The sequence below is a fragment of the Sphaerodactylus townsendi genome, linkage group LG02, assembly GCF_021028975.2.
Source record: "Sphaerodactylus townsendi isolate TG3544 linkage group LG02, MPM_Stown_v2.3, whole genome shotgun sequence".
Classification (NCBI taxonomy): Eukaryota; Metazoa; Chordata; class Lepidosauria; order Squamata; family Sphaerodactylidae; genus Sphaerodactylus; species Sphaerodactylus townsendi.
The window spans coordinates 118471128-118499094 of record NC_059426.1 but is presented as its reverse complement, the minus strand read 5'-3'; the positions used below and the strand labels follow the sequence as shown (position 1 = coordinate 118499094).

At 40.8% G+C, this 27967-nt stretch overlaps 2 protein-coding genes across 6 annotated transcripts in view; one reads left to right on the top strand and one right to left on the bottom strand.

The window, feature by feature from the left end:
* PLEKHH1 (pleckstrin homology, MyTH4 and FERM domain containing H1) overlaps positions 1–13393 on the top strand; it is a 69161-nt gene extending 55768 nt beyond the window's left edge. For 3 of the 4 annotated variants that reach the window (XM_048484001.1, XM_048484000.1, XM_048484003.1), the window contains 4 exons: positions 306–435; positions 1914–2000; positions 6094–6240; positions 8023–13393. In XM_048484001.1, coding sequence (XP_048339958.1) covers positions 306–435; positions 1914–2000; positions 6094–6240; positions 8023–8205 — 547 coding nt within the window. In that variant the 3' untranslated portion in view covers positions 8206–13393. Of the gene's footprint in view, positions 1–305; positions 436–1913; positions 2734–6093; positions 6241–8022 lie in introns of those variants that run through there. The other variant, XM_048484002.1, reaches the window with a different exon arrangement.
* Positions 10786–25778, bottom strand: PIGH (phosphatidylinositol glycan anchor biosynthesis class H). Of its 2 annotated transcripts, none has more exons than XM_048484004.1 (4): positions 25597–25778; positions 22591–22800; positions 21092–21175; positions 10786–15736 (listed from the first exon to the last, which is right to left on the bottom strand). In XM_048484004.1, the coding sequence occupies exons 1-4, from the start codon at positions 25774–25776 to the stop codon at positions 15656–15658; spliced, it is 555 nt and encodes a 184-aa protein (XP_048339961.1). In that variant the 5' UTR covers positions 25777–25778; the 3' UTR covers positions 10786–15655. The 2 variants fall into 2 exon arrangements, with proteins under 2 accessions (XP_048339961.1, XP_048339962.1); XM_048484005.1 differs by having other exon boundaries at positions 22627–22800.
* Between the last annotated feature and the right edge of the window lie 2189 nt (positions 25779–27967).

Here is a 27967-nt window from a genome sequence, read left to right as displayed (position 1 = left end):
CAGCATCAAATTGTACCTACCTGTGCTGTAGAATAAAATTCATGCTGCTTCTCAGTAAGCTTCTTCTGAAATGTCACACCTTTTCATGGAAAAAAGCAGGTGCTTAATAATTTGTGCCACACATCACATCCAAGAATAACATTCCCAAAATCTGGTTCTCTTAAATAAGGTTATTGGCTTGTGAAATCTGATCACCAGGATGTAAGGAAAGATCTGAGATGGTGAATCTGTTAACAAAGATACAATGTTAATGTAGTTGTTTTGTAGTAGCCAAATCAGAAGAAGCTGTGATATTATTCCCACAGGCAGCTGGCTGACCAACTGGCTGCAAAGTGGATGATGCTGCACGGGTGTTCTTCTCCAGAATGTGTCCGGATTTTTTTGACTGTGGCTCGGAAATGGCCCCTCTTTGGAGCCAAACTCTTTATTGCTAAGGTAATTTTGTGTATTTAGTTGCACAATCACTCTTGAACAGTATTCCACAGAATGTCTCTTCTAGAATGAGTAGTGACTTTTAAAAAAAGAGATAGCAACGTTTTTCTCATGTTAGCTCTGTTATGTAGTTCCAATTGTTAAGCATGTATTCTTCCAACCACTAGGGGACACTAAGTCATCATAAATACCTTTGGAAATTGTAATGAAAATTGCTATACTTTGTCTCAGAAAAAAGAACCTCAGTGTTGAATTAATCTGCGGCCACTTCCTGAACCTACTGTGCAGTTGAATGCTCCGCTGTGATCTAGTGCTTGCCCAGTTCTGTCCCTGCCCCCCAGTCCCAATTCTCCAATAGCATTTGAAAAGCTATTTGAAACACCACTTTATTCTGTGCACTATTAAGCTTGCTACTTTGACAAAAGAGCATTTTAGTGCTTCCAAAGACTATCTGCAGTACTTGCCTTTTTCTTGTAACTGTGTCATTTTGTGTCAGCTTTTGCACGGAACCTGCTGGAGCACAGAACACAAAATGGCGGACGCAGTTATGAGAAAAAGGCAGGTACTGCAGATAATTTTTGGATGCACTAAAATGTTGTTTTATCAAAGTAGCAAGCTTAATAGTGCACAGAATAAAGTGGTGTTTCAAATAGCTTTTAAAATGCTATCAGAGAATTGGGAATTTTTAGAACTGCAGGAGGATGCAGTGTTCACTTCTGCCGCACCACACACACAACCACGTTTCTTTCTTTCATTGAGACAAGGTATAGTAATAGAGCAAACCTTAAAAATATTTAATCAAAGAAACATTTGTCCAAGTTCTTCTCCTGTCTATGACTCTTGCATTATATATTAATAATTTTAATTAATACTCAGTCTTTCTTTTTTTGAAAAAAATTAACACATACAATAATTAAAACTGAGTTACAAAATTAGAGATTAATGCAAGACAACAGTATAATGCAATAACATTCAAAAAAGCAAGATTAAAAATTGTAGAAGGAAAACAGCATAATAGGTAGGATAAACAGTGCAGTAAAACTGAATTAGAAAATTAGAAAAAATGCAAAAAACACCCACCCCAAAACCAAATACATACCATGAAAACTGCCTAAACTTTCTCTAGATATTAAAACTAGAAACTTGTTCCCTTTGTAAAACAAACAAACCCCTCCTGGACAATTATGCTCCTTATTTGAATCAAGCACTTCTAAGTTGAAGGAGACTTTATCTCAGTTTTCTTAAATCATTTCATTGGGAGACTATGGATTGTCCAAGACTAGCCAGGGAAATCATCACTGAGCAGAAACTGAGGGCTTAATACAAATTTACACTTTCCACATCATGAACTGCCATGTAGGCTTTTTCCATAGCGTGAAACAATACTGATGATAACATTGTTCTGATTTCCAAAGAGTGGTGACAGCATGAAATTACAAAAGAGTTGATGTGTGGTGTTGGTTTTGTTGGTATTTCTTCAGCCTGTCCTGCCTTTTCCCCTGGAAGACAGTCCATTGTGGATAGCTGTGAATGAAGATGGAATCAGTATACTGGAATACAGCACTATGGTGAGAAATGCTAGACATTCACATGCAAGCAGATAAATATGATCACTTCTTTGCAGAAACTGTTCCCAATAATCTGATGATTTAGAGGCTTGAGATCTAAGATACCTTCTTTAGCCAGAGAAAGAAGCAGAACTACTTGAAAAAAACTACTCTAACTTGAAAAAATACACCCTTGATTCTTTTTACAGGAAATATAGACGTTTTCCCCACAGACAAAATATCCTGGGATAGACCCGGAATCATATATCCCAGAGTGTTTTTATTCCGGTTTCTCCCTTCACACGGCTGCCCATCAGCGCATTCAGGCCGGAAGGAAGAACTCCAGTAAATTATGCATGAGCCCCCAGTTTATTTTCATTTTCCACGTGAACGTTTACAATTATGTCATTTACGTAGTTTGTGTATGTTTACGTAGATTCCGTTTTTCCAACATTCTGATTGGCAGCTAAGGGGCAGGAAGAGCAGGCGGCAATGCCGGAAAAATGAACCAACCTGTCTCCCGTGGTGTTTGCATAAACACTGGGTTGGCACTAGCTTTTTCAAAAGAATCACCAATTTTATCATTTTTTGAAAGCCGCGGGATGAGGCAGTTCTCGCGGGGCGGGCCCGATTTAGGCACAGAAGCCTTGCGGAATTCATGCCCAAACCAGGATGATTCACTTCCTTATCCGAGGATATATTGGCCATGGGAAAAACGCCATAGTAAGAATTAAACCAAGAGACTATAACAGAGTCTGGTTTTAGAAATAAAATGTTTGTGGGTTTTTCATTATTTAGAGATAAAACCAACTCCCAATTTGGTAAAATTTAACTGCTCTTGGATTATATGCATAGATATGATTTCATCATGCATACGACATTTTAATGTGCTTTAAAGTTATTATCTTGGGTTAAGAAATTGCTCAAAATTATTCTTGCATAAGAACTGATTTCCACATTTTTAATTTCATTCATGAAGGTCCATTCTTGTATACCAAGATGCCTACACAATGTTGTGAGTCACACTGTTGTTGCATACCAAGTGAAGAAACAGCTGTCCCTTAGTGTCTGGTAGGGCCAGGTTGTTGTTGCTGGGGCTGTTTATTCATTCATTTATTTGAAATATTTATACCCACCAACTTGTCCCTTCAAACTCAAGGCAGCTAACAAAATCACAAAAGCTGCAAGGTTGAACAAGTTAAAATATACAAACCCATTTAAAAGACAGTAAACTGAGTTCAACGCAACTTTACTATTTTGCCTTCCACCAAAAATCCTCTGAAAAAGACCAGTCTTACATCCTGATGGAAGCACTTGGAATGTAAGTCAAACTTTTCTGCCAGATCTGAGGATAAAACTAACTTCTTCCAGCCTGGTAGATTAGGTAAATAAAAGGGAGACGGAAGCACTTTTTAAAAATTCCATGGTGTTGATATTACTTTGGAATGAGCATTTTCTGCCTGGGTACATAATTCTGCTGTCTCATAATGCCTGCTCAACCTGTTAGTCTGTTGTATCTGGAATAAGGTCCACCTGCACCTTAAAGACTTTCCAGCATATAAATATTTTATGGAGATGAACATTATAGTCAATAAAAACTTATGTTGGATATATTTTATTTGTCATTAAGGTGCCAGTAGACTCCTGTTTAATTTTATTCAACCTGTGCATTTTATGAGATTATTTCTTTCTTTTTTTGGAAGCTTATCCTATTAAGGCCATACTGAATTTTACGCTGCTTCTGAAAAGGGGAGCACAAAAAATATGGTTTATAAACATTTATGTTAAAATAACACACACGAACACACACACACACACACACATATAATATAATATAATATAATATAATATAATATAATATAATATAATATAATATAATATATAATTAACTTGAGTTTTTACCCAAAGTTCATATTGGAAACCATGGTATATATCACTTTTCCATTTCAGTAATAGGCCCTTTCCCCACTTACGATTTACGGCGCGCCACTCCCAGTGCGAGCCATTTCCGGCGCAGGGTGGTGTTCCCCACTGCCCCACGTGGGGCAGTCAGAAGGTGCTGTTTCTTCCAGCATCAGAAATGACACGCGCTGAAGGGACGTTGGAGCGCAGAGTCAGGGCAGCTGCGTTGTCGCCGCCCTGGCTCGTGGGGAGCACCGCTGGACCACGCGCTATTTGGGGGCAGTAGCGCGCGGCAAACGGTAAGTGGGGAAAGGGCCACAGAAAACATACCTTTACATTTTTGCATACACAAATATGAATTTCTAGGTAGAAAAAGTAACACAGAAACAATAACTAAACTTTAGGTCTCCTAAGTATAATTCATCTTCATGGTCTGATGTGCAGAGAAGAGTGACAAGCTATTCTCTGCATTCCTGCATTTCCAGAGCACTCCCCTCCCCTGGTCATGAGTTGGAGAGGGAGGGAGCGATCCCCCCAGTTCTCTTTTCACTGTCACATTGAGAGGACATGTTTTCTTGTGTTCCTGCCTTTGTCAAACTAGTTATTTCTTTTCTCTCAGCTTCAATAGAGAAGAAGGGATAGACATTGTTCAAGAAATGCTCCCAAGTACGGAGTGAAGGTGGCAAGAATGATGGCCATTCTAATTGTTTTTTGTGCCTCAGTGAGGAACATATTCCAGCCTCTTGTAAGGCCTGTTTGCACCTTACCCCAAAGGTTCACCATTCAGGGCTTTGAGGTGAAAGGCAACCTTGTATGAACATTCCTTGGCTCCATACCCTTTAATCCACCCCAGAGGTAAGTCATCTCAGCTCTGCTACAATAGCCATCCACTTTAGGCCATGGGAGCAGGGCCTTCTTCTTGCCCCCTTCATTGAAGCCCAAGAAGAGATCAAAGCCAGCAGAGCAAGAGCGATCTACCCCTCACAAGACCACTAGCCATGTCCACCAATCCAAGTCCCACTCATCAGCAAGGAAAATGCTAACTTTCCCTCGAGGATGTAGTTTGAGACATCTTCAAGGTGTTCTTTGTTCTACCGTGGAGCATCTTCCTAAAATTGTGTCAGCATTTCATTCATGCTAGGATGTAGTCCTTCCTGTATTTTTTTCTCCAAACTCTATCAAATACAGAAAAAGCCTTCCATTGCTTCAATGTGCGTAGAGCATTGTTATTTTAATTGGAAAGAACAAGAGATTATATGATAGAGCAACATTTATTTCTATGTTTTGCTGGGCCATGTAAGGGCCATGATGTATCTGCTCAAACATTGCCCTGATGGGTGACCAAGACTATCCACAAGGCTTATGCTGTAGGCCAAGTAGAGTGTCCCATCACTGTGCATGCTCACTCCACACGTGCCCAGGCTTCATCAGCTGCTTTTGTCACACCTTTGGATATCAGAGACATCTGCTGGGCAGTGAAGTGATCCAATCTGCCAACGTTTATTCAGCACTATGCCAAAGAAGTGAACTCAAGAAGTGATGCAGCTGTTGGGAAAGTGGTGTTACAGAGCCTGTTTATGTAAACTTGGTAATACAACAGTACTGTCTTTTTCTACCTTACATGGTCTATTATTCAGTGACAATGGCTTCGTTCATAGTCTCTCCCTACCTCCAAAGTGATTAGTTTGCTAGTCTCCAATGTGGGACAGCACATAAGACCATGAAGATGAAAAATAATTTTGCATTTACCTGTAAATGTTGTTCTTTGAGTAGTCTTCTGTGCAGGCATACATCCCTCCCTCTTACCACTTTTGCACTTATCTGTATGAGTTCATTTTCCTCTCTGAGGAACTGGTCTGTGGTGGCGGTTGGAAAACAGAGGGGATTGTGCCTCCTCATTACTGTTTTGGCTTTAGGGAGAGGGGCAGGGAGCACTCTGGAGATGCAGGAATGTGCAGAGAAAAGCAAGTCACTCTTCTCCGTGGCAGGTCTATGGGTGCACAGTCCAATGTATGCCTGCACAGAAGACCACTCAATGAACAACAATTACAAGTATGTGCAATGTTGTTTTTCCAACATTCTGTTTTGTGGAAGACAAGAACTCTAATCTACTTATTGAATAGGCAAGACCTAATAAAATATAATGGAGGGAGTGGAGGATGTCTTCCATAACAATATGTTCCCCCAATCTCTTGTTTTTGTTTACATGCAGCACTTAAAGCTGTCATACACATTCTCTTCTGTGCTGACCTTTGGAGGCTGCCATGATAACTTTATGATTGTAATCAGCCAAGCGAAGGACAGGCACTCTGGAAAAACTACCCCTGAAAAATTGCTTTTTGCAATGGCTGCTCCAATGGTAAGTATAAAGCAAAGTATAAGAACATTTCTTTTTGTGGTGATGCCTAGAAAATGGAATCCAGATAGACTGCTGGCATGCATTTTTTTTTCTGAATAATAGCCTTAGTACATGAAGTAACACACAGTAGTGCCTAGTGTCTTCCTGAGGTGAGGAACGATGTTTTAATTTTGAAAGGTATTAACTAGTTTGGAGAAGCTTACAAATTCTATATTTGTATCTTGATCTATAAAAGTTGCTTATTCTGTTTAAATCTAAACTAAATTATGAGCACAGAATAAATAGCTTTAACCTGTGTTTTCAGTAATGAAAGATCTGAAATGATGGCCATGGAATTGGCTATTCTGTTCCTATCTTTCATTGTAACCTGATTACCACTGCATAGAACCTTGACTCAAAGCATTCCATTGCTAAAATTTCAGGGGTGCAAAATCCTCCCCACTTTTAACTTGTAATCTATGTCCAGGGACCGCTTCCCTGGACTTTGCCAGCCAGCCACCCCCTCACTTACCGCAGTCCAAGTCAGACTTGCTGCCCACTGAAGTCAGGGAGTGTGGGGGAAGCAAGCCCAACTGCAGTGGCAGGGAGAAGAGCTACCCCAACAGGAGCCGTTATGGGGAAAGAAGAGAAAGGGTACTGCAGCAAGGGGCAGCTGCTTCCCACCTCTGCAGGACCCATCTCCCTGGGGCTGAAAGGAAGAGGAGCAACCAGACACCTGCCAGAATGCCCAGTTACCTAGCCTTGCTGCCGGCAGTGGGCTCAGCCCAGGAATCAAATCATGAGGTTGTGTGAGGTCGAATGCTGGCTTCCTCATCAGGTGTGGCTGTGGGGAAGTAATATGCCAGAGCTCAACATAATATACTGGGGAGGAATCACTAAAAAGCAGGGAGGTGGGAGAGTGAGAGCCCAAGGATGGCATGGGCAGTGGAATGCAACATCATCTTCCCCTGCTGGAGGACATTGGGGGGGTGGGGAAGACTAGCAACAAGGGACAGGATAAAATGGGGAAATACCCAGACGGAGGAAGGCTGGTCAATTCTGAAGAAAGAAAAACCATGCTGCCATGGAGACCTGAAAGGCCCAGTTTAGGTTCATTCCCACTCTGAGGCCAAAGGGAGAGCAACAGTAGCCACAGCAGAAGGGCAGGGAGCTGGGCAGACTCATGGAAAGCACTGCAATCTATGCACCATCATCCTTCCCACAACAGGAATAAACTCTTAATTGAAAGTTATTTTTGAAAGAATTGGATGGAAAGCTGCAGCTTCCATTTGGGCACGTGTGATAGTGCTCAGATTCTTTGGGGAGAGGGAGATTTTACATCTAAACACTTTGCTCTGGAGCATTATAAGCCACCGCTCCCTGCAGATGCATAGCTCATTGGTCTGGCTGCAGATGACCAGTCCATCAGTCACAGATAAGCAACCTGTTCTTCATCAAACATTTCCCAAAATATCCAGAATACAAGCAGTATGTAAATCATTCATGCTTAGAGTAGGAGAGAGTGTTGTGGGTGGGTCCCACAGCTCAGTGGAAAGGCATATTAGTAAAGTGCATATACAATAAATCCTTTGTCTCAGGCCCTAGCATCTCAGATAGTAAAGGAGGGAAAGGTGGAGTTTCTGAAAGACGGGTGACACTTGGGAATGATAACACTGGACTACATGAGCCTATTCATCTGACCCATTTATATCTTTGCCTTAAGAATTATCTTACAGTAGGTCTAGTAAAATGAATGCTATTGGAATGTCTTCCTTTTCCTTGTCTTCCTCACCCCTCGAGCAGATTGCTGAAGTGACACTCCTCATCGCCAGTTATATTAACTATCGTTCATCAACTCCATACCCTCCTGTTCCAAGCCTCAATTCAACACGGAGTACATCATCTACTAAGAAGTGCATAGACATTGAAAGCAGCTATTTCTTTCCTTCTGTGGCACGGACCACTAAGGGGCCAACGCTGCTGTAAGGCCAGTGTTCAGGTGCCTTTGCCACACTGTGAATCATTTTACTGTACTGTCATGTTACTACTAACGTGCCTGTGATCAGGCAGACTACAGATCTACCTCCTTTGTAAAGTGCAACATTCCTAAAGATTTGTTCAGCACATGACAAGATAAGTGTCTTGGGGTTTTTTTTAACCTATTTTGACTAGATCATGCCCATCTTCTACATTTTTTTGTTTTGCCTTCTTTCCATCTTAAGATCTGATTTGCTCCAGCCTCTACCCAGTCATGGCCCCAATCTCTTCCTCCGTGAATGGCTTCACAGATTCCCCCTTGATTGCACTGAAGTTGTTAAATTCATAGTCTCTTATATATTAGTTTACATAGCTGTTGTCTATAACTGCTTGTCTTTTTAATATTATGCCTCATCTCATACCACAGTGCCTACTGTTAGAATCTGTGCTAGACTTATAAAATAACCTGACTCCATCAATATCCTTAGTAATGTTACTTACCTATCTCAGCCAGTAATTTATTTGTTCCTGTGTTGGTCCTTTTCTGCTTTTGACAGCAAACTCTCCAGGAAAAGAACTGATTTTGAGCGTTCATGCCTTGATCTTATCCTTTGCATTTCTCAGATAATTCCTATGAAAACAAAATTCCTATTTATCAGTGCTTTTGATTTTTCTAAACATTTTGGTGCTTTCCTCCATCTCTACTAAACAGGGTAAATGAAATTATACTATATTTCTCATAATAGTAAAGGGCATTATTAGCAGAATGGTGCTTTGAACATCCTGTAATAATATACTGATCACATAATTGCAGGCAGTATTACAAGTGTCAAGCAGCCTGATTCAGAGATTGCATACAATTTAGTGAGGAATTGTAATCAATATATTAATCAAGGACTAATATACTGGCATTTTTAAAGAGAGATTACAAAGGCTTTTGTACTTATTTTTCACAAGCATAATATTTAGCACTCAGAAGAATGGAAAAAACTTGTCATGAAGACTGTTATTTTTAAAAAAGAGTTTGGGATTAGGAAATTGCTAGGTTGTGGGAATTCCTCAGCTTGAAGACCAGCTTTTCACAAGATTAATATTTAGTTGTCTGCATAGAAACATAGGGACAAGAAGGAAATAGTTTAATACAGGGATTCCAGGTTCACAAAGCAATTTTATGTGGTCTGTTATCTTGATGTTTAGGGCAAAGGAGGAGTTGCCAGTCGACTTCTTTACAGTTTGCTGTGATTATCACATCAATGGATAATCCTGAAGGAGGTGAATATGCTAGTTCAGCATTATGAACCCTGTAGAGCAGGGGGTGGGGTGGGGCAACCAATTTGAGCTGGAATGCTGAGAGGGGATGGTGAGACTACCTCAAAATGGTTGTCACAGGAGGCGAAGCCAAACATAATACCTCCCTCCTCACACTGCAGAGGAATAACAGAAACTAAGGCCCTTTCTGTACATGCAGAACAATGCACTTTCAATCCACTTGTTTGCAAGTGGATTTTGGTACTCTGCACAGTAAAATCCAGCTGCAAAGTGGATTGAAAGTGCATTATTCTGCATGTGTGAAAGAGGCCTGAGTGAAGGCCAAGGGAAGGAATGGAGAAAGAGAAAGGGTAAGAAAAAGGAAAGTCTGGATGGGGAATGGAAGTACAGTGCTGACTAGTACTCCTGATCCTCCAATGGCTGCTGGCGCCACTGTATATACTAACAAGCCTAGCCTTACAAAGACTCCACCCACTTTCTGAACACTTTGGTTCCACACTGAGGAATCCTGATCTATACTATTGATTCTCAAAGCTCAAGCTCAGTTCTCCCTGTGATTTTAGCTTTTGGTTATATAAATGTTTCCTTGTATCTGTCCCTTTATCTTCCAAGGGCCAGCATTTAACCAAGCATGAACAAAGAGACTTCATCTCATTCTTCGAATGTTTTGAGTGGGATGGCACATGCTTATTCTTTTCTATATGCTAACTTCCTCTTCCATGCACAAAGTATATTCCTTGCAGCAAATACTTGAAGCACTCTGCATGGCCCTCTTAGTGGTAGGTTTGCTGCCACTCTTTAATGCAATGGCCCTCTAAGCTAACCTTACCAAATGTATTCAAGGTGCAAGGAGCATTTAATCTCACAGTTCACCTGTAAGGAAAATATTTTTTTCGAAGAGGTAAGAGGAAGAGGTTTTATATAATCCAATATTCACACTTTTTATTGAGTGTTATATATTACTGGTCTAGTTGTCCCTGATTGGCTATGCTTCATTAACGTGGTACTACTGACTTCCTCATAGAAGTTGACAGTCTGTGAAGGGACTGAGATTGTGTGGTCAATTGCATCTCTGGTTCCTGGAGAATACTGGGTTTATTGGTCATCCTGTTTACTGAAGCATTAGGTAGTTTGCAGTAAAAAGAATTTTAACAAGTTCCCATGTCAAGTGTTGCCAAAATAAACCGATAGAGGTACCTATCTGAACAGCTGGTACTCCCTAAAAGAATTTTAAAGTTATAGAGGGTAATAGTATCCAAAAACAAAAGATTCATAATACCTTTTAACAAGACTATTAAAAACAATACCACACTATGCAGATTTTGAGTTTTCCAGAATTTTTAATCAGACTGGATGCTTAAAGTATAAAAAGAAATGTGGGAATAAAAACATAGCTGGTTAGGATCTTACAGTTTCTTGAACAGTATTATATGTAGTAGGCTTTGTCAACTATAGAGTGCACACAGTATGGTTAATAATAGTTTAGGACTTTGGCCTGCTGGGAACCAGAAGCAAAAACGCAGCCATCCAATTGAAATGCAATAACCAGTAGTTGATCAAATGTCTCTCTGATGCTGAACAGAATGCATAGGTGTCCTGTTTTGGGATTATATGGACCAGTGCAGCTATTTACCTTTTTGTCTATTAGAGGATATTAGGATGGGATAAGTTATCACTGTAATACTGTGACAGTGGCATAACAACCAATGCCATTTTAGGGTGCCCCCTGTGATGAAAGTGATACAGTGCAGAATGGGAGTAATCAATTATGTCATCATATCACAAAGCAGGATGATTCTGTAAATTATGGAGAATTCAGCATGGGGTGTATCATTTGTAGTGCCAGACTCATGTTCTATGTAACATATAATTTTGCCCTTAACAAACTACTTAAGAAGCATGTAGTGTTGTTTTCTGAGAGAATTAAGATCTTAATGACACACTGGAAAGATGAGTTATAAGGAGAATTATGGATCTTGAAGTCAAATCCTGTTGCTGAAGTAACTGTTTATGTTTAACTAAAAGAAAAAAATAGTCCTATGCATGCCTCCTTGGAGAAAGTCCTAATAAACTCAGTGGGCTAACTTCCAAAGAAGCATGCATAGACTTGGATTACTCAAGATAAAATCAGACAGTTTTAAAACCATTTAATGGGTATCCCAAAGATGTGCAAAAACAATTATTCATCCCATCCACTATTGACCAGATATGAAGCAATAGGAAATCTGTGGAATGTTTTTCCTAGAGAATATTGGGAAATGCTATATGTGGTGGGGAGTTTTAGGAATGCTAACTGCCGGAATAGGGCAGGATATAAATTTGGAAAAAAACAAACATAACGTAACCCTGACCTGAATAGCTAAGGCTAGCCCACTCTTCTCAAATCTCAGAAGCTAACTAAGATCAGTCTTAGTTGGTGCTTGGATGGGAGCCCATTAAGGAAGTATAGGGTCACAATGCAGGGGCAGTCAATGGTAAATCACTTCTGAATGTCTCTTGCCTTGAAAAACCCTATGGAATCATCATACGCTAGCTGCCGTTAAATGTCACTTTCCACCACCACAAATGGTCATAAACCAGGTGATGGCAATCTGAGGGGGGGACTCCGCTTGAACTGAATGATTCTACATAGCCAGATACTATAACACAGATGGGGAAAAAACTGTTTTGCCAAAAACATCCACAGCCTATTGACTGAATCAAGATTATGTAAAACAGGGTAGCAATAGGAGAATTCATGCCATGTTTTAACTGAATTTTCTAAAATTTAAATAAGCAAGTGATTTGAGAGATTTAACAAATACTTGAATGACTGTTAGAGAATATCCCTAAATGTTGTACGTAACAGAGATTCTGTACCCTGTGTTATCTACTGTACGTAAAGGACTGTTCCCAAGCTCTTGCTATTAAGAGTGTGTTGCCAAGGTCTCTCTTAGTTTCATTCTAAGCAGAGTTATGCCCTTTTAAAGTCATTGACTACAGTGGACTGAGAAGGGTGTAGTTTTTCTTAGAATGGCACTGCAAGTATGCTGCATGGCTCAGTGGGAATTTGAACCTGGGTCTCCTCATTCAGTAGTCCTAATCATAGGTGCATGTTTTGAAAATATCTTTGTAATGTTCTAGCTACTATATTGTATTTATTTCTGCATGTGCTGACTACTGTTACTAGTACAAATGTTGCTTTGAAAGATAAAGGTATGTGATAATGTATTGTCTTTAAGCTACCAAGGTAGTTCTTGAAAGCCAAGAACATAATTAGTCAATTGCCTATGCTCTATTTACTTTCAGATACACAAAAGTTCATCACATCAATTTCAAAATAATTTACTTTAGGATTAGATAGTTGGAAATTTCAGGCAGTTAAACCATTTGTACTAAGGATGCATTTCCAACACTCTCGTCTATGTTGCTCCCACTTTAAAGAAACACCAAAGCCATTCAAATAGCAGCCACATTAGGGAATGCATTTCTTTTGATAACAGCAAGTTGCAAATTAAAAGAACTTTCCATTTTTTTATAATCATGCTTGCCCTATCCGTTCCTCTATGAAATAATTCAAAATTGTTCTTATCATATAACTGAGGAACCAAGGCAGAGTTACATTAACTTGCTTGTTGAACACAAACTTGAAACATGATTTCCAGACCCAAGTCCAAGTCTCTCCCCATTGGTCCACATTGGCTGTCATGCAACCACATACCTATTTATAGTTTGAATTCAGAAATTATGTTAATTTCCCTGACTTCTTTGTGAGATTCTACTGTAGCAGAGATTACTTAATTTTATTCTGACCAGCTCTCTGGCCCTAACAGGACATTAGGTGCAGCAGGAGCAGACTGACTAACAAAATCTTGTACATACTAGTCTTGTATATGAAAGGCTGCAAAAAAAGATAATAAACTTATGTCTTATAGCAAAGCAGAGAAAACTTTGTTTCTTTGTATTCTTTCCATAAGAAATTCTATATCAAATTTGTTTCTCAGCAACTGTGCTATAAACAGGTGGTTTCAACATTGATTAAGGAGCATAATTAACACAATAAGCAAAGAAGCTGAAGAATACTGAAAGAACTAAAGCCCAGAGAAAATTTAAAAAATGTGTCTTGATGAGCTAGCTCTCCTGAAAATTAGAAATAAAGATTTAAAGAACAGCTAATATTTTGTGCTGGATCAGCAGACTGATGATTGCAGTCTGTCATCAAACCACTATTTGTTACATTGCAACAAATGACTGTATGCCACTAAGTCTGCACTTGTGACTTCACCTAGAGAACAGAAGATGATATCATGCCCTATTGCTGTATTAGGTCTGCCAGTGGCCTTGAGATGTTGTGACTTTTGGGGAATCAATTGCTCACAAACCTGCCCTACTCCTAGTTTTCCCTTTGTGGGATCTTCCCTGAAGAGTTTCATCTGATTTCTCTTTCTCCTACTCCTGTTCAATGAGGCTATACAGAGGTTTATAATCATAGTGTGCACATGGCACTAAGTTCTACTCTGTTTTTGATCTGGTGCTCAGCTGATGCAGAACATGGTGAAGCACCCATTAACATGGGATTAAAGTGAAAAGCAAATTTATACCAGTGGTACAGCATTTGCACTGGTGAGTTCTGGACAAAATTCAATTTTTTTTGCTTTGATCTACTACAAAGTCTTACATACCTATCACAGACCACCTTTGCTTGTATTATGAAAGCACTAAAGAGATATCTTTGATGGCTACCCCACAAGTGTGGACCTCTCTCACTTCTCAAACACTGTCTAGAATCTCAAACACATCTCAAACACTATCTAGAATTTCTTTTGTTTGGAATAGCTTTGAATGAGAGGGGAAAAGTAGATTTGATATAATTTTTAAAATATTAAAAAGGGAACTTCTGAGGGCTTGCAGAGGAGGGAAAATCTACCTCCACTTTACCCCCTCCACTGGCTACCTGCCTTAACTTTTTCCGAGGCTACCACGTTGCCCATTTTCATTCATCATTTGAAACTGCTACAAAAACCCAAAATGCCATTCGAATTCTGGCAGGGTTGTGGGGGGAGGGTAACATTTGTGCATGTATGGACATCTCTATTAACTAGGGGTAGGTATCCCAAAAATTAGCTTTTTCTTTAAACTAAGATTTTTCTGCAAATTTGGATAGTCTCTCAGATTGTAACCATCAGAACAGAGACTAGTTGTTGGCTGTTAGATATATAGATGAGGGTGTTTTTTTTTAATTACAAGATTTAAAGCATATACTTTAAAGTTACATTCTTCTAACTGCATCACCTTCAATGGATTTAGGAAGGAGTCATTCTGCTTAGGGTGACAGTATAGAAATTCAACATAAATCACTGAATGAGTTTTACCATTTTACAGTTTACCAATCCACAGTGCAAACGGCATATCTATGAACTGTGAGAGAATGGTGTGGGTTTTCTTGCAAAGGTAACCCCCACCCATCCCCTGCCATATCACTTCTGAAGTCCCATTTCCAAAAGCAGATTCCTGTGTGGTGCATTAGGGGTTAAGACTTGAGAATGACTCACTGTGCACTTCTCGGTGATTTGTATTTTTTAGTGATCCAGGGAGAGAAGGGATCTATACTAATTGTAAACCAGGTAAATACTGATAAAAGTACAACTATTTCTGAAAGAAACCCGAGAATCTAGCATTTTGATCACACAATAACAATGACAGAATCCTAATGACAAGCCTGCATATGTGATAGGTGTATCAGATAGACATAAGCAGGTTCCATGAAACAATGTTCAGCCCTCAGAAAACAGTTTAATGCTGCTGCCAGCTTCTCTTCTTTCATCTACTTCCACTAGGAAGAGGAGCAAGATGTTATGTAATACTCATCCCTTTCTGCTGAACTTTCCTTGTAGATTTCCATTCACTCAGGCAGAGTTAATTTTTAACAGAAAAGAAAGTTATTCTTGAGTTTCTTCCAACATCATGTTGACCAAGAATAGATGGAGTCTGGTTTCTGGTTTAGAATTTTTCCCAATGTTTCTCCAAGACAGTATGTTCAGTCCTTGCCCAAAGCACAATTGCAATTTTCAGTTCTCTGGTCCATTAGAATCCATTTCCATCAAGTTATCCACACATTCAAGTTCATGTTAATGTTTGCCATCCTGCATATTTAAAAAAAAATCTTGGCAATGTGGCTACCTTGATAAAGATTTCATGTTACAGGTCAATATCAAGATTTCTTGTTTTGCTCCAAGATTTCTTGGCAACTTCTGTACACTTCCACAAGACAATCTAGGCGTGGCTTGGAGCTCTGTAAAGACAAGAAAGACTCAGATAGTTGATGAACGTTGTATTTTGTAGAAGAAAGGCAGAGTGTGGATACTTTACACAAACAGGAACAATGCAACAAGAAATTATCTCAAAGGATGGAAATGGTTCATCAAATTACTTGAAAAGAAAAAACTGGATGGTGTATCACTAATGAACAAATTCCATGCAGCTTGATTGAGAACTGGGTAATACAAACTGGAAATAGCTAATTTTTTCCTGAGCTGACCTACAACCTTTAGAAACCCATGATGGAGCTCTGAAATGTGGTATTTGGGCTCAAGAAAAAAATAACGTATTAAACAGTCCAAAGTCATTCCCACCTGTTACCAGGATGCCTCTCTTTGAGGTTTCTGTCTCACTCTAGCACAGTGGTTCTCAACCTGTGGGTCGGGACCCCTTTGGGGGTCAAACGACCCTTTCACAGGGGCCGCCTAAGACTCTCTGCATCAGTGTTCTCCATCTGTAAAATGAATAAATGTTAGGGCTGGGGGTCACCACAACATGAGGAACTGTATTAAAGGGTCGTGGAATTGGGAAGGTTGAGAACCACTGCTCTAGCACTTGAAAAGCTGCTAAGAATGTGCATGACAGTGTCCTGGATCCCAAAAGAATTAGGATATGGAGTTTCTGAGGCACCTGATATCTCTACACAGTACAGTGACACACTAGAAAACTAGGTTATCTACAGTAGGGCTCCTTGCTGAACATTTCCAAGTTAGGGAAAGCAAGTCTAAAGGAAACGGTGCTTAACTCATGATGCAACCAAACATTACAAGTTTCAAAAATACTTATTTTGGGCTTGGTAATTTCAGCATTAGTACTGTACACACTCTATGGCCACTGACCTTCTGCACTACAACTGCCTATAGCATTCATGTCACTTAACTGTCCAGTGACTAAAAGAACCATTAACCTTTTCATAAAGCATGCTAACCAATTTAGTCACTGATGAAGCAAATATCAATGCAACCCTAAACAAAGCGACAACCTTCTAAATCCAGTAACTGTGTGTTTAGAACACACATAAAGCTGCCTTACATTGAATCAGACCATCAGTCCAGCAAGGTCAGTATTGTCTGGAAGCGGTTCTCCAGGGTCTCAGGCAGAGGTCCTTCACATCCTCTACCCCACAGGTGTCAAACTCGCAGCCCTCCAGATGTTATAGACTACAGTTCCCATCATGATGGGAACTGTAGTCCATAACATCTGGAGGGCCGCGAGTTTGACACCTACGCTCTACCCACATGAGCCTTTTAGTTGGAGATGCTGGCGACTGGACCTGAACCTCCAGCATGCCAAGCAAATGCTCCATTACGAAGCCACAGCCCCCCTTCCCTCCCCTGTATATCAACACTGTGTACTTTAAATATATTGTGTGCAGCTAACCATCTATCAAACAGTGTGCACAGAAAGATTTTTAGTCATTGCTTTAGGTTTTTTATGGATGACAATTCTGATTTAGGAAGTCATCACAGAAAAGTGATGAATCGTACATGAACCATTCCTACAATCAGCTGAATACTTTCATGGTATTTTATATCCTGCAGTATGAGACAAGTCCCCATTTTTCCTCCTAGGAGCACAAAAGAACATTTTAACAGCCCTGGGACTGGAAGTATTGTCAAGCTTAAGATTACCACATGACTGTTGTAATTTGAGTTGGGTCATAAACCTAATTCCTTTGTTCAAGTCCAAAACTGTCAAATACATTGCAATGTTCTTGCATCTCTATTTATGATGTGTCTCACTTCACTTTTTCATAATTTGCATTTTCTAGAGAAAATTTTATTTTTTAAAAAAATATTTAAAAATTATAGATGCAAATAATAATGTGAACAGCCCTATGTTATGATGTGTGTGCCTTTAAAAGCCTGGAACCAGTTTACTTGAAAGACCATCTTTCCCCCTATGTATTTATTTCCTCATACCATCATCAGAGGCCTTGCTCTGGAGGCTTCCAAAGATGAGCTGAGCAGTAACTACAGACAGAGCCATCTAAACCGTTACTCCTTATCTCAATAATTTCCTCCACACATGTTTTACTGTGCAATCTAAGGGGGATGCTGAAGCTGCATTGGAAGTTGAGGGAGCCCTAGGCTGCCATCCATGTCCACTGTGCAGTGCAAAGTGGCATGGAAGTCAGAGTTGGGCCACTTACGTCAGTGTTGGGTTGCCATGCAGCTGAATCTAGAAGGTGGCCCCCGCACTGGTGAGCCTCTGCCACAAATGCCTGTACCGGCATTGTGGGGAGTATTCCAGAAAGTGTACTTTCAGGCTGGAAACACCCCCTACACTGGCAACCAACTTACACCACCAAAACATGTCTTCCCTATGGGATTTTTTATGTGGCTGGGAGTTTTTCTGTTTTTTCCCCTTCCTATGCTGCCTAAAACCCTTTGGAGGTGACACAGACACTACTCCAGCCTAGTCCCTGGCCACCGCTCTCCCGCTCTCCCTTCTTTAGATTGAGCTTCTGATTTCTTCTGAAATCTATTGAGTTTCTGTTCATAGTGGCTATTGAGCTTGGTTTTTTTAATTAGTTTATGTTTTAATGAAATAAAATATGTTACCGAATGTTTATGTAACCATCTTAAACATTTATATAATATGAAATATACATATTACCAAAAAATCAATAAACAAAACCTATCAGTACAGTCATACATTTTCATAAAATCATTCTTTTTATGGCTATTTACAAATTTCTCAGTCTGTCCTATGATCCTTCCGTCTATAGTCAACATTTGGTGTTTGTACGCTGCTATGGGAGTTCTGTTAGAATCCTGTAGGTCTATTTATCTAAAGTATTCTTATCCCAATGCACAACCCAGACAATAAAACAGCTGTTTTTTCACAGCTGCAGAAATAGCAAAATTTTGAAAAATAACCAAAGAGTAAAGTTTTAAAGTCTCAACTGAACTTGACATGGCAAACCACAAAATAAATTTCATCTAATTGTAGAGGGAGGTATCCAGTAAGGTGCTACAGGGCTTGGTTCTGGGCCCAGTACCTTTCAATGTTTTTAATAAATGATCTGGATGAGGGACTGAAGGTGCTGCTCATTAAATAAAGATGACACCAGATTGGGAGGAGCAGCAAACACACCAGAAGACAGAGATAGAATCCAACGAGATCGGAACACATTGAAAAAGTGGGCAGATGTGAACAAGATGCAATTCAACAAGAACAAATGCAGAGTTCTACATCTGAATAACAAAAATGAGAAGCACACATACTGGATGGGGGATACACTTATGGGTAGCAGTGCATGTGAACAAAATCTTGAGGTTGGGGTGGACTGTAAGATGAAGATAAGCAGTCAGTGATTCCATGCCAAAAAAGGCTAATACAGTTTTGGCATGTATCAACAGTGGCATAACATCCACATTGCAATATGTCATAGTCCACCTTTACATTGCTTTGGTCAGGCCACACCTGCAGTACTCTGTGACATACTGGAGGCCTCACTTCAAAAAGGATATGAACATAAAGGAACAGAATGATCAGAGGCCAGGAGACCAAGTCCTATGAGGAAAGGCTGAGGGAGTTGGGAATGTTCATCTGGCACGGAGGAAGCTGAGGGGGGCCATGACTGCTCTCTTAAAGTATTTGAAAGACTACCACTTAGAGGAGGAGAAGGAGCTGTTCCTGTTGTCTGGAGAGAATAGGACTCACAATAATGGGTACAAATTATAGGTGGATAGTAGGGGGGAAAGTTTGCAATAAGATCAGCAATGGAATTGGATGCCTATGGAGTTGGTGAGTGCCTCTCACTAGCAGTCTTCAAGCAGCAGCATGATGAACACTTATCAGGGATGCTCTAAGTTGATCCTGCATTGAGCAGAAGATAGCCTCTATGACCCCTTCCACCTCTATGATTCTATGAAATAATACCTTCATCAACATTATTTCTGTGGAATGAGCACCATTCTTTGTGCCTTCTGCTACTGCTTAGAACAAAAATTAAGACAATAAAAAAATCTGTATTTAATTTCTACTCCCCCCATCCTGTCCTTTGCAGTGGTGTTCTAATGACTTTTGAGCACTTTAGAAGTCTAAAGTCCACTTGGAACCTGTCTTTATGAAAGGGACCATTGGGAGTTTCATATAAAAGCAAGTACGTGATTTTAGAAGTGTTAATAGGCTCAGTGGGGTGGTAAATTGTATTCTTTAGAGGTGACATAACTGAGAAAAACGAGGGCTTAAATGCACCAAAGGGTGACAAGGGTTACTGCCCCACCTACCTGTGCAAAACCAACTATCCAGAAAGTTCAGCAGTCAATCCATGCTCAACTGAGCATGTCACTGCTGTGCTGAAGATGCTACTACTGCAAGTCAGTAAATTTCAGTCTAAGGAACAGGGATGTTACTGGGCTCTGGGTTGATAACTAGATCAGTAAGGAAGCAGTACTCTACAACACTGCCTAGAATTGTGAAAGAAAGAGGCCACAGGGAAAAGCCAGAGAACAGACTGTGCATGATGCAACATATGTTTGCTATGTTTATGGACAGATAACTGGAAATATGGAACTTTGTTTTTAGATATGATAGTAGCAGCAAGAATATTATACGCACAAAAATGGAAAGCTTCATATATACCAGCAGTAGAAGAATGGTTTGTAAAGTCAGAACTGGCTAAGTTCACTCTGTTGATTAGAGGAAAAAAATTATTTAAATTTTTGGATATTGAAAACCCCTGATAGCCTTTTTAGGTAATACAAAAAAATGAATTGATGACTTCTGGATTTGACTGGATTTGAGGAATAGAAGATCAAAAATAAGATTAAAAAGAGAAGAGTGTGAAATGTATCAGTAGTAACAATTTAGAACTAATTTTATATATGTTATTACAGAGCAAGTGGTAATATCTTCATATAGAATAACAGAGTTGGAAGGGGCCATGCAGGTCATCAAGTCCAACCCTCTGCTCAATGCAGGACCAGCCTAGAGCATCCCAGACAAGTGTTGGTTCAGCCACAGCTTAAAGACTGCCGGGGGGGGGGGGGGGGGGGGGAACAACACTTACTGTAATTTTTTCCCTTAATATCCAGTTAACACATTAATATTCAGAACAGGTGAAATCGGGAGTCCTTTGTTAAATTTATTTTGTGTGATTTTTTTCTCCTCTTTTTTGGATCTGTAATTATTTGGATCTTTTAATTATTAATAAATCTCATTCAAAATGCTTGCTGCATTTATTATAACACAGCTGTGCACTTTCCCCAGTGAAGAAATATCAGAAACAAACAGATTGACTTCAAGTGACATCCCAACAAGGAAAACATAATGCATGCTTCTAAGCAAGAAAAATTAAGATGCCTAGATTTTGACTCACCTGAAATAGTGGAACTACCTCAGAAACTACATGAGGTTCTACAGGGTCCCGAAGAAGTATGCATAGATAATAGATAACCTTTTGCTACAAAAATGAAAAGCACACAAATACAACAATGAGAAATTTGTCAGGAAGAGCACTGAATCTATCATTTAAAACAATAAATAAAAGCTTGACATCAGAGGTACCTATTCTTGTCAGTATGATCACAACAACATTCAAACGGCAGTGCAAAATATGAACATACATCGTTTCTTAACATCAAGCCAGTCCATTGGTCTACCTAGATCAATATGGTCTATTCTGATTGGCAGGGGCTCTCCATACTCTCTGGCAGAAAATAATCTTTGCCAACACCTGCTACTTTGAGATATTTTTAAATAGGGGAAACAGAGACTGAGCTCTGACCTGGATAGCCCAAGCTGACCTGATCTTATCAGATATCAGAAGCGAAGCAAGGTCAGCCCTAGTTAGTACACAGATGGGAGACCAAGAAGCCTCAGCTGCTTCACAGAGGTAGGCAATGGCAAAGTCCTTGGACACCGCTTGCCTTGAAAACCCTATGAGGTCACCATACATCAGCTGTAACTTGATGACAGAAAAAAAACAGAGATAGAACTTGGGACCTAGTTGCCATCAAGGTTTGTGCTCCCTGTACAGCCACAGCACTTCCATCTTAGAGTGTAACAGTCCTTCAAAACATCCTTCAGTCACCAAAACAGAACACACAATCCCATACTAGTTTTTCCAGTAGGTTGTCTTTAGGATCTGGCAAGTAGTACTAGGAACTGCAACAACACTATAGCCCCGTGGTGGCGAACTTGTGGCACTCCAGATGGATGTGGCACTCCAATTGGCCATGCTGGCAGGGGGTGATGGGAATTGTAGTCCATGAACATCTGGAGTGCCACAGGTTCGCCACCACTGCTATAGCCTGAATAGTCTCCTTATTATCCTCATTATTAGCCACATGAAGATCAGGTAACCTTTTCCATTATCCCTCACTTCTTTGTTCCCCCCTCTTGACCCCAAAAGTGCTCAGCAACAGGGTACCACATCCTCTTTCTTGGATGGCTATTGATGCATTTCCAGGATATAGCTGTATTCTTGACTGGTCAGCAAAATTAGTGCCATCATGGAGATTTCCTAATCTGGAAGAGAATGGAGTAAAGAAGTTTGTCTCTTCAGTAATCCTAAAGTTTAATCCCCACCTCACAATCAACTTCTGCGTCCCAAGCAGCTCTGCTGGAGAGGCCCTCAGAGTCCTCTCATTTCTGAAGATGGGATAAAAATTAGCCTAATCTGTCGTTATCAGAACACCACTGGACACTATGTCATTTGAGGTTCCTCTATGCAAGTCTTAGTCCCTTCTGGACATATGATAAATAGTCCCTTTTGGACAAATAAGTCTGCCCTCTTGTGCTTGCTGAAGAGGAATATAGAAAGCAAAGAGATGAAATTCTGAATGAGTAGTGACACCAAACACAAGAGCAGCTTACCATGTAGATGGCTTCATTGATGACCACATCTTTTACCTGGTTTATCTCTATAAAAGTTGTACTCTCTTTGCCAGAAGCATAGGATGAAGTCATCTGTATTCCAAGTGAGCCAACGATTAGCAGGGACTCCTGGTCAATCTTCACAAAGTGCAGATACACAAGCAGGCCAATCAGTGTGACAAATATAGCAGCAGAGAGCACCACACTGTTCTGTAACGGCAACAAAGCAAGATATTTAAGACCAAATATTGCAACTAGTATTCTGTTTCTATCCCAAGGACTTAAGTAAGGGAGGGGGGTTTCTCGGGCTCAATCCCCCCATTACATGTCTGAAGCTCTGCCCCCGTTTCTGGGGTTTTTGTATTTTTTAAATGTTTTTTTCAGTTTTTGGACTGCAGGGGGTGCAGTTTTTAGGCTAACAGCACCAGAATTTCAGGGATTTGTTGGGAGACTCTCCTGATGATACCACCCAGGTTTGGTGAGGTTTGGTTCAGGGGGTCCAAAGTTATGGACTTCCAAAGGGGGTGCCCCATACCCCATTGTTTCTAATGGGAGCTAATAGAAGATGGGGTCCATAACTTTGGACCCCTGAACCAAACTTCACCAACCTTGGGTGGTATCATCAGGAGAGTCTCCTAAAGATACCCTGAAAGTTTGGTGCTTCTAACAATTACACCCCTGACAGCAGGTACCTCACAAATTTCCCCAGATTCTCCTTTTAAATCCATCTTCTTCGGCATGGATTTAAAGGGAGAATCTGAGGTCCCCAGTGTAAACATTGAAAGTGATGCTGTTTCAGGGTGGGGAATAATCTACCCCAAAACAGCATCACTTTCAATGTTGTTTTAACTGGGGACCCCAGATTCTCCCTTTAAGGTGGATTTAAAAGGAGAATCTGGGCTCCCCAGTTTAAATACCATTGACAGTAATGCTGTTTGGGCGTGGATTCCAGCATCACAGTGGCCGACCATTGTGTGTGGGGGGATGGGGGGGACTCAGATTTTGCACTAGGCTCCATTTTCCCTAGCTACGCCTTTGCCCAGAAGAGAGGGCAGAAGGACTGTGGGCTGCCAGCTGGGAGCCCAGTTGGGGGGGGGCGGGGCAGGGCAGGGGGGGGCAGGGCAGGGCAGGGCAGTCTGCCATCCCTGGCCTCGAAGAGCTGCTTTTATAAGTACTGAGGTGGAGGCATGGCCCACCCCCAGGAGTGGGTGGGAAGTTGCCCCGCCCCCTGAACTTCCCCCTCCCAAATCTATACCCACGTCACTGTTCTATCCCATTACTTGAAGAACTGAAACACTAGTTACATGGAATGAAACTATTCAGTCTGCAACTGCAGAAAAAATTCCATGCCTTAACTCACTATGAAAATAGATATGGTGGAATGGGAAATCATTTAGAAATGTAAAACAATGAGTAGTGGAGAAATATACTGTAAATATATTCACTTAATAATGGAACATGGACTCTCTAACAATACAAAGTGGCATCTAAACCAGGGGTAGGGAACCTGCGGCTCTCCAGATGTTCAGGAACTGCAATTCCCATCAGCCTCTGTCAGCATGGCCAATTGGCCATGCTGGTAGGGGCTGATGGGAATTGTAGTTCCTAAACATCTGGAGAGCCGCAGGTTCCCTACCCCTGATCTAAACTGATAGCAATAGATAATGCAGGCATTTCAGGGAATGTGCAGAGCAGAATTTAAAAAAGGACATTAAATAGTTTGGCACATAAAATAGTTTGGCACCTAAAGAAGATACAGGCTTCTTTGGTTTTTCATATTTCCAAAAGGGACTCCCCCCCCCCCCCATTTACTGCTTCCTTCTGTAGGGTTTTTGCTTAACTTAAAATCTTCCTCACATAATATTTTTATAACTTCATTAACCAACTGATGAAGTGAGAAGGCATGACTAGAAAAACACTAAGATCTCCGCCAGCAAATTCTCTCCCCCTCCCCCACAAAGTTGCAGCCTGAAAAAGAATTTCCTGCAAAACTTGTTTCCAGCATTTTGGGAATGTAGGTTTAAATAAAGTATATCGTTTGGGATTTACTCTCTTTGACCTTCAATATTCTCCTCCGTTAAATAGGACAGAATACTCTACCAACACTTGAAATATAACAAGATCCTGTGCATGATGACCTGAAAGTAGGTTTCACTTACCCCCAAGTATCACCTTGTTTTATTCTATTATTTATTCTATTATTTTACCACTTTTTTGTACAGAGGTTATAGCAAAGATTCTTTTATTTTAACTGACAAATCTTAAAAACTCTACCTTCTCCACTTTGGAATAGGGAGTAGAGGAAGACTGGGCAAATCTCAGACCTTGATCTACAGGTACTTTACTTTGGCAAAGCATATGTTAGTTCATAAAATTGTGCAAGGGTTGAAGAAAGTGGATACAGATAATTTTCTCTCCCTTTGTCACTGTACTGTTAACTCCCATAATGCTAGAACTCTGGTGCACCCAATGAAGATGGTAGAATAGATAAAAAGAATAATTTGTTTCTCAGATAGCGATGGCCACAAATACAAATGGATTTAAAAGGAAGAGAGGTCCATCAGTGGCTACTAAACATGGTGATGGAAGGGAACCTCCTACCACAGAAGCAGCAGTCGTCTGAACAGTGAGGCTGGAAAGTAGCATCTGTGCCCTGACTGTTTGCCTTTCAGTGCACCTGGTTGGCCACTTGGTTGATCCAGCAGAGCTCCTTTTATGTTCTCTTCCCCAGAATTAAGCCCTGCTGAATTTAATAGAGCTTACAGCCGACTAGGCACAAGCATGATGATGGCCGGCACAAATTGGGAGGAGGTGCTTAGTTGGGGTAAACATTGGGCTGCAACATTCGGTGGACCCCCTGCAGTGGCAGGAGCCCTTAGCTTAGGGGCCCCTTTCCCGACGGCTAGCGGAACCCGCGAGGGACCCCCTTTGAAAGCATGATGAGCACGCGAGTTAGAGAAGAGCGAGACCGGGAAGGGCGGCGGACCTCGGAGGCCTCTTCGCTACCTGGCAGAGGACGAAGAGCCCGTAGGCCACCAGCCACACCGAGCAAGTGACGGCGCTGACCGACCGCAGCTGCAGCCGCGGGCAGCGCACCAGGAACTCCCGGCAGGAGGCGCTGTAGTGGCGGCGCTGCAACGCGATGCGCTCCCCGGACACCGTCAGGTACGCCTCTTCGTCCGCCATTTTCCAAGGGAAAGACGACGAGCAGGTGCCTCCCGGATGCCTAGAGCGGCTCAATCAGCCGTCCTCTAGCCTCGGTCCGCTCAGTGGCAGTGAAGCTCCTCCCTTTCCCTCAAGAGGAGCTGTCTCTTGTACTGAGGAGAGCGAGTGCTGAGCAGGACGTTGGTGCCCGGCGTTGCAAACGCACATTTTACGCTGTCCAGAGGCTCTTAAGCATACATTCCAGACTTTTAAAAAACGCAGATGCGGCAACCTGACGTTGTCTCTCAGTTCATCCTCAGGAAAATCAAAATATTTCGTTTAGGCAGGGAGGGGATCTCCCCCCCCCCCGGAACGCAAGATGCGAGCAAAATGTTAATTGGCCCTGCAACTTTCGTGGTGGGGACTGGCGTTGATGCTAAAAGTTATGCTGAAAATATTTGTGATGACTTCATACAACGTGTACACTTAAAAAAACCCGCCCATTCACACAGTAATCAACTTTTTAGTTGATTCTTGCAGAGGAAATACTGACAAGTAATTTATGTGAAAGCCTAGGATGTTGCATACCAGAAAGGAGATGTCAAATACGTTTCTTCAATGAGTCTTTGGCCCTGGGTTGAAGCCTGACTCAGTTGGAGGCTGGTCAGGTGTAAGCTCGGCGCTGCTCAGTAAAAACGAGTGGATGGAAGTGAATTCCATATGGCATATTTATAACTAGTTGCAATCGTTATAAATGAACTCGTTTCCCCTAAATATGCTGTGTGGAATCCACTGCAGTCATGTATCTTGTTCTGATATGACTCTACATGCAGAAAATCATTTCAGGGATTTTCTTTTGGGGAAAGGAGTAGAATTCTACACCAAGGGTTAGGATTCATTCAGTTACTGTTCACACCAGAAACCATGGCCTTCCTTGGTAATTCCCACACTTCCATTCCATCTGACACTGCTGCATCTTGTTGCCATTTTAGATACTTTATTATGTACACACCAGATTCGTCATATGTCTCTAATTTTTCAGACGATTTTGAGTCACTATATAAAATTTATTGTATGGTATTGTATAAAAGGGAAGATAGTATTTGTGATGGCGACTGATTGCTTCCCTTATAAATAAGGAAAGAAGGGTGATTGATTAGACTATTAAGATGGTACAAAGAATTTGTGCAATGGCCCTTTAAGAAGAGAACAGTTGAAATGTTAGAAACTTACAGTTCCAGCTTGTTTTATATGACTCAGATGCAAACTTAAGGGTGGTAAGACCAAGGCCCAATCTGCACAGGCCAATAAACACAGAACAGGAAAAAACATTTTTGGGGGGGAACTTCGCACAGATCCCACCCCTAAAACCAGTCCTTCACACCAGATCCCACCCCTAAAACCAGTCTGCCCCATATTATTTTCCCCAAATTGGTTTTTTGAGAATCACACTTGTCAAGGTTCCTGAGCACTCACTCAGGACCTGCTGATGTGTGGGCACTCCTTCTGAACCAAACACTCCACACAGACAATGTATGAAAGTTATTTTCTTTAAATTTATTAAAAGAAGAAAACAGTTCAGAGGCAATGATATTGGCAGGAGCAGATGGTACAAAACAGAAACTGGAAAACTGCTGTTGCCAGCATAAGGAAATGGAATCCCAATAGAAGCCAATCAGAAAAGTCCATTGCATGGCCTTTGTTTCATATAGCAAGCAGATTCAGTTTTTTTCAGGTCTGGAATAAAGTTCAAAAAGTAACACGAAAAAGATACCTCTAATACATCATACTAAATAATGTAGAAAAAATAATTTACCCCATGTGGTACCTACTGAACCAATGGGATCACCACCCTAATTAAATCATAGCAAGAGCTGTTATCTCTAAGGCTCCCAGGTGGAAGCAGTTACAGAAAGCAAAAGAAATGTTGCACCAATTAACTTGCTTAACATTTTCTATTATCTTGATGGGTGAAAGCCAGTCCCTTTCACAGCTACATTTGTTAAAAAAAAAACAGACAAGACATTTTAGATTAAAAAAGCATACAAAATGGCTACCCTTATGTCAACTAAAATAATAAATTTCACATACTTTCTTCACAGCACTATTCACAAGTCTTTCGAAAAATCCCAGGCTGCAGCCACTTGCAAGCAAACAACCGGGCAGGAGGCGCTTTATTCACCTCCATTTTCCTTTCAAAAATGTTTTGCGGCTTACATCTGTATAGCCATGC